Raw genomic sequence first — 10,224 nt, forward strand, 5'->3', positions numbered from 1 at the left:
AAGACGTTAAAGGCAGTCTCAACGTGGCACTACGCACAGTATGAAAAGAACGGAAACGGGCAACAGGAGCAGTGAAATGAACCGCACACTTCAACTGTAGGTTGGCAACATGCAAAGGGCTCACGTCGCAGTACACAATATGTAATGGATTTTTTTCTCGTCTCCGGTAAATTAGACTGGATTAGGAGGCGAGACGAGAGAAGCCGGCTCACCACATCCCATAGGTTGCCTTCGCGTGCCTACCCCATACCCTCGTTGCTCTTGTTCAGCACGTTCAGACAGTCCTTGGCTTCCACATACTTGGTCTGTACCACCTTGAGCTGTGCAATGGACGTAGACAAGAACTCCACTTCCTATAGAGTTCAGAGAAGAGGGTCAGTGTGGGGGCTGAGGGGAGAGGGGTCACTGCCAGAGAAGGGGCGGGGGTTTCGCACGGGAAGGGAAGCCTCCCGAAGTGGGGACGAATGCGGGGGGCGAGAGCGTACGCATGGGCAGGAAGGATGTGAGGTGGGAAAAGAGTGTCTCTGGAGCCCGTCCTCACCTGGTCCAGCTGGTTCTTGAGCATTTCCAGCTGCGGTAGATTCAGCTCGGTGATGTTAACTGACTGCGCCATGTTGGGAAGAAGGACTAAGAACGCGGAAGCCAGCTCTACGAGCAACGCTCTAGCCGTCCTCTGCGCATCTCGATGGCTGCGCCAGGAGGCCTCGCTGCGCCAGACATCTCTATGATCCTCCGTCCGGGAATGGGCGGAAGGGCTGGAACCTGAGACTGGCCTTATGTTAGAGAAGACAGCGGTGTGTTCTTTTCATAAAACATCCCAAGCCTAGTGTAGTAAAGTTGTAGCAAACAGGACTCTTGCCTTCAAGGATTTTAAAAATCTTAAAAGTACTCAGGCCATAAGCACAACATTGCAAAGCAATGTATGCTACTCCATGTGGGTGGTATAAACCTAGTAAAGGACAGGTAAGGAAGAAGCCTGTGAAGTTCTCGGGTCAGGGGGAGTAGCATCAGGAAAGTGGTGCTTTGGGTCGATGAAGCAGAATAGAATCTGGCGGCGGAGAGAATAAGGAGGCACCTTATCAACCAACAACTACAGCACAAGGTTTAATACAATATTTTACCATGTGCTAGGTGTGAGGGATATATTAACGTGTAAGATAAGTGCTTCTGAGAGTAACAATCTAATTGTGGAGAAAAAAGCCATACACAAGCAGAACCCCACAGAATCTGCTGCCAAAGTGCACTGACAAGTGTAACAGTTGTATGTGGGGAGAGAACTGCAGCTTCTAATATCTACTAAGGAGGGAGGCAGGGGAATTCAGGCTTTAAAGCTGGCATCACTCCCAGGATACCCGAGGGCAGGAAGGCGGGACAGACATGATGGTACCTGGTCAAGACATTCTCAATGAGTTTATCTCTACCCTTCTTTGACCTCTGTTTCCACTTAGAACATTTTGAGGCCCCTCTCTCCTTTAGCTTTGTCTGCTGAGGCCAAACCAGGCCCAGCTTTGTCCTACGGTTTTGCCTTCCCAGTACTCTGACTTGAACTCCTGCAAGCTGTTCTGTTTGTAGCACCACATAGTGTGTGTGTGTGTCTGGGGGGGTAGGGGGGTGGGGGGGGTAGTCTTCAAATGTTTTCAAATAAACTACACAAAATAGAATTTAAGTAATATATCTTTATTATAATAAAGTTAAATTAAAAGGAAATGTTTCATATAAAACACTGGGGGAAATCACTTAAAATATTTATCCTAGGAGTTAAATCTAAGTATGAGAGGTAGAACCGTTCACATGGCTTCTATCAGCGATAGGACAGCTCTAAGGGGTCACCGCAGGGAGACAGGCAAGCCATAGGCTACAGGTGCTGCCCCGATGAGATACTTGAGTCGAGGAGCCTGGCGGGCCTGGCTGACATAGTAGAGAAGGGGGGCTCCTGGGCCTGCTCCAAGCCAGCCCTGCAGCAGCGCCTCTGTGTAGCGGTCGATGTCACGGTCAGTCACATCCCAGAGGTTACCCAGAAACAGGGGACTGAGAAAAAAGGAGGAAGAAATACAAAGGGCGGACTCTAAAACAGAATACATAAGAAAACATGATTGAGGTAGTGGTGGGTGATTAGAGAGGACTGAATCAATGAGGAAGTCCCTTGGCCCATAGTTCTAGGAGGAGAGAAGGCAAAGGGTTAAAGGCCCAGGCACGCCAGGGAACTAGGAAGCAATGAAGGTGGGGCACAAAAGGGGAAAGATTTAGGATTCAGACCTGGAAAAGAACCTGAGCTTGCGAACTAGGATGGGCCTTGACCCTTGAGACTCACCAGCCAGCCATGATATACTTGAGTACGATGCCAGCCCCCTCCAGGTTTCCATGCACAGCCAGAGCTGCACTGCTGCAGCCAAACAGCAGGGCCACTGCCCGGCAGCTCAGCCGCAGGACAGCCTGCCCATCCAGGAAGCGAGCACCGGCCCCATGCCCTGCATAGCTAAGGCAGAAGGTGAGATGAGTCTGACCTAGCCATACTAGGCCTCTGCTAATGTCTCCAGACCTGTCCTGAGTCAGCCAGAGGCTTTAAAGGATTGCCCCCCTCCCCACCCCTCCCTGCCCTGAGCACTCACATATATAAGTCATGCTCCGTCAGGGCTGCCTGCACCTGTTCTGGGCTCGGCACCTCCCCAATCACTCCTTTCCAGCCAGCTTCACTGAAGGGAAAAGGCAGGAGTAAGAATAGGGGTCATGTGGAAGAGAGCAGAAGGAATACTAGGGAGAAGGTGGGCTGCGACATCTGATTCTGGAGAAAAAGACACGTTGCCCTATATGTTGTCTTTACCCTTCCCCACCTCCTTTCTTACTCGTATCCTCCTGACCTGCTAAAATTGGCTCGAAATTGCTCCTCTGTGCTTGACAGGTTATTGTGAGGGTTCAGAACATAGAAGGTACTATGTGGATCCACCCCTTGGCTCAGCACTGATGAGGCCCCAGACTGAGGAAGAGACACCGGCAATCAGGATGCTGGTCTGGCCAGAGGGCTCAGCCTCCAACAAACTCCAAGCCCCATTCCACAACTGATCCATTCCTAAGACCCTCTCCTATATTCGCAGGTCTCCCCCAATCACCATCATCCCCAGTCCACATGCCTTGAACCCCACCTCTTTGATGCTGGTGTAGCTGAGTAGGAAGCGGAAGGAGGGCAGTCGAGTGACAGGCAGTGCCCGGAGGCTGGGTATGCTCTCCCATGGCAGCTTTTGCAGGTCCTGGGCAAAAAGCACTCAGAGATTACTTACGGTCCTAGCCAGGTATATGCAGAAGTCAGAAGGGGTGTGGGAATGAGTTGGTACCCACTGCCCACCAGATACTGCCCTTCTGGCCTCTAGCTCCTTACCTTGTCCAGCACTAAGACAAGATGCCTATTGCTTAGTGCTGTCTGCCCCTGTAGACGTCCTATTGCCTCACTCAGGAGCTCTTGGGCTCGCTCTGGCTGGGCTGGGCACAGTCCATAGGCCAGAGTCTGAATGTCCTGAGGAGTGAGGGTATTGGCACCACTGAGCATGATCTGTAGAGGAACAGTGGTCAGTGAGTGCCATAGCTCCCACCTCCACTCACAATGGCAGGTGGGAAAGAATTAAGTCTAGTTTCTTCTCCTTCCTTGATTTCTCAACTCACTTTCAGCAGAGTGGAGTCGGGATATTTCCAGCCACATTCCTGTAGCAACTCTTGTAGGTGGGAGGCCTCTTGAGCAGGGCCAGGGTCCTCACTGGATGGCAGCAACAGCCCCCTCCAGCAGCCCAACACATGCTTCTCCAGGGAAGTGATGAGAACCTGAATGCGGAAAATAGAACCTTTAGTCAGAGGGGAAGCTGAGTTTCTTTTCCCACAGTACATATATTTTGGAGATGAGATTTCCCAATGTGTGTAACTGTCTACATATCCTTCTGCCATTCATAAAAGGCAAGAAGCTACAAACATTTCGCATTTCCTGAGACACTAGGGGCGGAGTATAGATAAGATGATTTGTTACGTATCACTATGTTTTGGCAACTATGAACAGGTGGGCAATGAAAGTTAAAGTTGGGAAGCTGATTCTTGAGCTTAAATCCTTTTTCTTATATGTACCTTTAAACATTCCATTGTCAAAACCTCTTCAACTTTTGGGCTCTTGTTTAAAGTCCTTTTCAAATGACATAATTTTTTATTTAGGCCTACATTTCCAGAAAGGACTTGAGGTCGGTCAGTACCTCAGTCACTCCTAGCATCCCTGAGAGAAGACACTGGCACCCCCAGGTCATTCCTAGAAGAGGCCTAACCCCACCCCACCTTTGGGGCACACACCTCCATCCTATGGTCCAGTTCTAGCCGCCCTGTCCACCATTCTCGTTTGTCAGTACAGCTGCTGTTCTCTTTCTGTTCCTTCTGGATGGCATCAAACTCTTTCAGGGCTGAACTCAGAGGAAACTTTGGGAGATGGGGTTATGAGATTTCTGCTTGTCCACTGATCACCATCTCTCTATTCCCCAGCCACAGAACGTGAGCTTGACCAAAAGCCTACCCCAGCCCAACTTTGCTCCATGGCCCATGAAACCTACCTTGTTCTGGGCAGTGGGGATCTGCACAGTGACCGGGGGATTGTCTTTTTCCAGCCGGGTCAGCAGGAGGGTGTTGCCCACCGTTCGAGGCTGGAGGGTGGCCAGGGCCAACACACACACAGTCACCCCTGACATACAGGACATACCCGGAATCATTTCAGCTGTTACAAGGAATTCCCTTCTCTGTCTTCTGTACTCAATCCCTATCAATCACTCAAGACAACTAAAGTCTTTACTGGTCAGTGGAGTTCAAGGTGCTCTCAATTGCCTTAACAACTCCCTGGGGACAGAGACCATGTCTTATACTTCTTTGTGTCTCTCGCAGAAATGAACAAAGGACCCTGCACAGAAGGAGGCACTCGAATCATCTGTTAATGTTTCATGTTAGTATAGTGAGACCCTGGACACCTGAACTTATCCCTGAAGAAAGACATCGAATTTGCTGGTAACTCAAAGTTGAGGTTAAAAAAAAAAAGATTTCCAGATTAAGGGCATATCTGTTCAGTGACTAATCAATGAAAAAGTATGACATGTCCTTCCACAAGGGTCTTAAGTTTATGTAAGCTAACTAACGCCTTATAATAACCTACACCCAACTCTTTAGTAAGATGAATAAAAAGACAGAAGAACCAGCTGAAGCCTGCCACCATACCACTGGGGATCAGAGCCAGGTGCTCCTGGAAACTCTCCTTCTCAGGCTGGGGGAAATGGCCAGATCCTGAAGTCCTGAAGGAAAAGAGACTCTGGATACGGGCCAGGGGGAGATCTCCAGGCTTCTCCTGGAGACTCAGGTCTTGCAGCTGGTCTGCAATTTCAAGTGATCCTCGGTGCTTCTGGACCTTGCTGCAGGCAACACAAGTAGGGGTGAGTTATCCCTCCTTCAAAGTCTGGACCCTCCTGCAGTCTGCCTTATGGATGGTGGGAACTCACCTGAGCTGCCTGTGGAGATGGGTGAGCAGCTGGTGGCGACAGGTGATGGAGACAGATTCAGTGACGAGGTAGGCAGTGGCATAGGGATCCTGGTGGCCCAGGCACAAGGCCAGGAGGCGGCAGAGGTGAGCATAGAGCCCACTAGGAGGGCAGTGACTGATCCCACGGAAAGCAACACTCAGTGAGTCACGGATGGAATCCAGGTTAGAGACACCTAGAGAAAAGTCAAGACACTTGCTACACTTCCCAACTGATAGGAACTTGCCAAGAAAGAGTCTCTATATCATCTCCCAATTGGAAAGTAGCAGCTACCATTTACAAAGGGCAATGTGCCAAGTAGGGTGTTACATACCTTACATGCATCAACTCACCCCATCCTCTCCAAACCCCCCTTTACAGTTAAATCAGTAGCTCAGAAAGGCTGAGTGACTTGCACACAGGTAGTAGAGAGTGCTAGAATTCAAACCCAGGTTCAAAGGCTGCTGGATCCAGGTGCGGATCCAAAGCCAGAACCAAAGACAGACTGGAAAAGCATTGGGATCAAGAGACCTAGAACCTCAGCCCTTTCCAAGTGACCAGACCTCACCAATGGCTACAGAGGCTGAACGGCATCGGAGCCGAGGACCAAGATCCTTGTCTTTCTCTTTATCTGGGCACAGGAGGGGCAGCTCCAATTTGCTGGAATCCCGTCTCAACACCTCACATTCTCCTATGGCTGTGTCACGCTCTGGAGCTGATGTCTTCCCACCTAGGGAGAGAACATGACTTTTCTATGGAGCATCCTTCTCCTGCTATCCCTTTTGTTCTCCCTTCTAGGATCCAGTCCAGAGCCAGCAGAAGTTCTTTCAGTACTGTCTTTGGCACCAGTTATTTCTTGTTTTGGTCCCATGGTAGCCCCCTAAAACATATGCACCTTCTATCTCCCACCCCTGCCATCATACCTGAGGCTGAGTCTTTCCCATCAGAGCCCCTGAGGATCTCAAAGCTCATTTCCATCTGGTCGTCAGTCAGCAACTCCTCAGGGATGGTCCTCATAATCTCGGGACCCAGCTCCTCACAATGTCTTGACACAACCTTCTTGGCCCTCCGGCTCCTGCCACTGAGGCCAGAGGGCTCAGGGGCACTACCTGGGACAGCCACTGTATCAGTCTTCAAGCTCGGGCCCTTCCTAGTCTGGCCCCGGCCTCGGCCCCGGGAAGCAATACCCCGTCTCTTGGGCCCCTCTGAAAGCCGTGCCTCAACTGGGTCTTCCAAGTCACTGTCATCACTAAAGTTCACCTGGGATGGGTGGGAAAAGAAGGGCCAACGAGCCTTTAGTGACATCATTTGACAGCAGGTGGCGCGGTAGAGGCACCAACACATAGGCCTTTGGTTGAAATTTAAGAATTAACTTCCCACATATACTGCCACATTCAATCAGGGGCAGAAACTCCTGGGTGTGGAAGGAGGGAGAGAAGGCACTAGAAGATAAGGAGGAAGGATGAAAGGGGAAAGAAATCCAGAGTTAAGCAAAGTGCCTTCTCTCTGAAACAAATATAGACTTGGAACTTGGTCTTGGTGTGGAAGACATAGGGATCCTGCGGGTAACAGGAGAGCTAATGTCCCACCAGGCCCTGGGAAGCTATTCCATAGACATCTGCTCTGCAGAACTCTACTTCGGAACCACCCCCACCCGACATCAACACCAACTGGCCACAGTCATACCTCACCTTCAGGCGGGTCTGGACCCTCTGTTGTACCCTGGGGGCCTTGGGAATTTCAGGCTTGTTCTGTGTAGGAGAGGCATCCTCAAACACAGTGAAAGGGACACGAGGGCTGGCCAGCCTAAGCCTGCCTGAGGGCTTAGGTGTACAGGGTGGTCCTCCACCTTCCAGACCTTTCAGACCTTTCCGAGAGGTATTATGAAGGGGCAGGGTAGCAGAGACCACCTGCTGGCGCCCTCGTCCAGAATGTTTTTGGCTCCGAAGCTTAGAGGGCTCTGAGCCTGGTGGGGTCTTTACTGATGGCTGCTGCCAGCCCCAGGAGCTTGCAAAAAGTTGGGTAGTGCAGCAGCTGTGTCCAGCCAGCTTTGCAAGGGCCTGAATCAAGAGCAGGTTGGCTCGCCAGGGCTCCAGGTAGGGTATCCGTGCTGCTACAAACTTTAGCCCTGACTCCAGGACCTTCTCCAGGTTCTTGTTTGATGACTCATTCAGCCCCTCCTGTGCCAGTTGTGTGTATGCCTGAGCCAAGATCTCATCAAAGAGGCTCGGGATCGAGGAGGGGGGTGCTTTGTGATTCAGGGAAGCCTGTAGAGCTTGGGTGAGGCGCTCAGTGGCTGCAGGGCAACCCTTTAGCACGACTTGCAAAAGATCCAGACTCTGAGCCTGATGGCCCATGGCCAGTCTCACCCCCGCTGTGACCAACACCCATCGTAGACAGACTGCTGAGAGGACAGGGCTGGCACAGAGCGAGCAGTCACAGGTGGGCAAATGGGTCAGGAAGCCAGGGCTGGGCTGGGGCTTTGTTTTCAGGATTGGGGAGGAGTTAGTAGAAGGCGCTATGGGGCCAGGCTCCTTGGCCACAGTGGCCACCAGCTCCAGAACAGGGCCTCTTAGGAAGACTTCCTCCTCTGGGAGCTCTGGAGGATGGGGGACTTGGGCTTGCTGCTGCCCCTTCTGCAAGTGGACCTTCTTCACAGAGTCCGGGTGCTGGGCTAGTCCACAAAACTCTAAGAAGAAAGCGGAACAAGATTTACAAAACTGGGAGAAATGATACCGAGTACTTCCTGACCTACTCCAGGGCCTAACTCTCTAATATGTGTTATTTACTCACTAATTACTCATATATATTACCGTACTAACATACTACATATTAGTATGGCTTATTTTTTCAATAAAATCCCTAATGTCTTTTTCACTTCCAACAATGGACCAACACAGCCCACAAAGCCCCTATATGTGCAGCTCAGAAAGCTGCACGGTTCAGGAAAGAAGGCTGGTACCGGGAGGCCCAAGTCTTGATCCTGGCTTCTGCCCCTGACTAGCCCCATGATTCTGGTCCAAAACATTGAATTTCTCAACTTTCTCATTTTACAGATGAAAAAAAAAAATCTTTGTTCACACTTGACTTTCTGGGGTTTTGTCTGGGTCAAATGAAATACTAGAGGCAAAAATGATTGGTAAGAAAAAATGCACCATAAATAAAATGTTATTAGCTTAAGCCTCCTGAGGAAACTCCAACTGTGCTGCCGAATACAATAGCCACTAGCCACATGTGGCTACTGCATATGTAAAATGTGGCGAGTTAGTAAGGAACTCAATTTTAAATTTTATTTAATTTAAATTTAAATAGCTAAAATGTATCAGACAACGCTGATAACTGGAATCAAGTAGGTTTAGTCCTGGACAGGTTAGCTGAAGGAGGGATATCAATGGTCCGAGTGAAGTAAAGGGAGCTTTGAACTGGGATCAGAAATAAATCTCTGATTTAGAAGGGAACCAAATCTTGACATATACAGATGTGTTATATACTATATGTGTCACTTTCGCCACTGCCCATGGGCACAGGGGCATGGGTGCTCACCCGTGCAAGACTCAAGCAAGAAGAGAACCTGTCTCAGGTCTGACTGACAGAGGTCGATATCATTGCGTGCCAGCTCCAGCTCCCCCTTCAGCACCAGGAACAGGGCACACCTTGTTGGGAGAGACGACAACAAATTAGTGAAATCCTTTTGATCCTGGAGAGTCTTCACCTTTCTCAAGCAGAACCATCAGTCTTTTCCAGCCTCCAAAAGGCCTTTACTTCCTAAAGCTGATTTCACAGCTCCCTGGGGAAGATCCTCTACACTGCCCTCTTAAACAAACTCATCCTGTGCATGAGGACGGGATTTCCAAAACAGCATTCCTCAAAAAAAGGGATTTAGGGAAATACAGTATGTTGGATCTTCCTTTCTGGAGATTTATAATGTGTACTGGCATATTGGAGGACATGATAAGTCCTATAGTAAATAAAAATGTCTAACCTTGATTAACTGAGCATTTTCCACTTATTTAGCTATAGAATGCATTCTTTTATCAACCCCTCCAAACATATTAATTGTGGAATTGTTTGGGAGCTCATGGTCAAGGGTACGGGCACTTAGGTTATGGAACTGGCATCCTCTTGGGCCCTGTACTCACTGGCGTGGTATCTGCAACTTTGTTGTAAGTTTCAGGGCCTCCAAGCAAAAGGCCTTGGCTTCGCTCACACTACCTAAGTAGCCCAGACGGGAGACCAGCTTCTCTGAGCAGCTTAGCACCTCTGCAAGCACCTGCCATTTTTGTACCAGATTTTCACCTGTAGCAAAGGAGAGAGACAAGACCATCATCACTCAGTTATAGCCTGGATCCTCTGGAGACAAAACTGCCAACCCCACTATCTAGGCTGTTCATTCCTACAGGGCCTTGCTCTTCTCCTCAGACTCACCATAATCCAGAAAAGGTGTCTCCACAGCTGCTTTTTGAATTGAGAGCACATCGCTGCCCATGAGCAGGAGAATGATGCTTCGGAGGAGCTTATGGGAGTCAATGAGTGCTATTTCAGGTGTCTGCCAGCCTGTGCAGGTGAGGGAGGGGAGGACAAGAAGAGAGATGATGTAGTCAGAACTTCCACCACCTTCAACTACTAAGATAGCAAATGCAAATAATGCTTCTATTCTTTTCCTTCTGCACCTAAGGCAAACATAGCTAACTAGTTAGAGAAC

General features: G+C 49.7%; 2 protein-coding genes across 6 annotated transcripts in view; both read right to left on the reverse strand.

The window, feature by feature from the left end:
• The window catches only part of PFDN5 (prefoldin subunit 5), a 3,264-nt gene extending 2,563 nt beyond the window's left edge, over positions 1-701 (reverse strand). For both annotated transcript variants that reach the window (XM_006904531.3, XM_025045200.1), the window contains exons 1-2: positions 542-701; positions 250-353 (exon numbers count right to left, since the gene is read on the reverse strand). In XM_006904531.3, the coding sequence (XP_006904593.1) occupies positions 250-353; positions 542-613 (176 nt within the window). In that variant the 5' untranslated portion in view covers positions 614-701. The remainder of the gene's footprint in view (positions 1-249; positions 354-541) is intronic.
• Positions 702-1,689: 988 nt separating this feature from the next.
• The window catches only part of ESPL1 (extra spindle pole bodies like 1, separase), an 18,820-nt gene continuing 10,285 nt past the window's right edge, over positions 1,690-10,224 (reverse strand). For 3 of the 4 annotated variants that reach the window (XM_015588503.2, XM_006904532.3, XM_015588499.2), the window contains exons 15-31: positions 9,948-10,076; positions 9,662-9,818; positions 9,066-9,175; positions 7,214-8,211; positions 6,446-6,782; positions 6,091-6,252; positions 5,505-5,718; positions 5,227-5,417; positions 4,575-4,702; positions 4,321-4,443; positions 3,655-3,810; positions 3,374-3,544; positions 3,141-3,245; positions 2,859-2,974; positions 2,610-2,693; positions 2,312-2,476; positions 1,690-2,028 (exon numbers count right to left, since the gene is read on the reverse strand). In XM_015588503.2, coding sequence (XP_015443989.1) covers positions 1,827-2,028; positions 2,312-2,476; positions 2,610-2,693; positions 2,859-2,974; positions 3,141-3,245; positions 3,374-3,544; positions 3,655-3,810; positions 4,321-4,443; positions 4,575-4,702; positions 5,227-5,417; positions 5,505-5,718; positions 6,091-6,252; positions 6,446-6,782; positions 7,214-8,211; positions 9,066-9,175; positions 9,662-9,818; positions 9,948-10,076 — 3,548 coding nt within the window. In that variant the 3' untranslated portion in view covers positions 1,690-1,826. The remainder of the gene's footprint in view (positions 2,029-2,311; positions 2,477-2,609; positions 2,694-2,858; positions 2,975-3,140; positions 3,246-3,373; positions 3,545-3,654; positions 3,811-4,320; positions 4,444-4,574; positions 4,703-5,226; positions 5,418-5,504; positions 5,719-6,090; positions 6,253-6,445; positions 6,783-7,213; positions 8,212-9,065; positions 9,176-9,661; positions 9,819-9,947; positions 10,077-10,224) is intronic. The other variant, XM_025045211.1, reaches the window with a different exon arrangement.

Source organism: Pteropus alecto, unplaced genomic scaffold, assembly GCF_000325575.1.
Source record: "Pteropus alecto unplaced genomic scaffold, ASM32557v1 scaffold220, whole genome shotgun sequence".
In the NCBI taxonomy this organism is placed as follows: domain Eukaryota; kingdom Metazoa; phylum Chordata; class Mammalia; order Chiroptera; family Pteropodidae; genus Pteropus; species Pteropus alecto.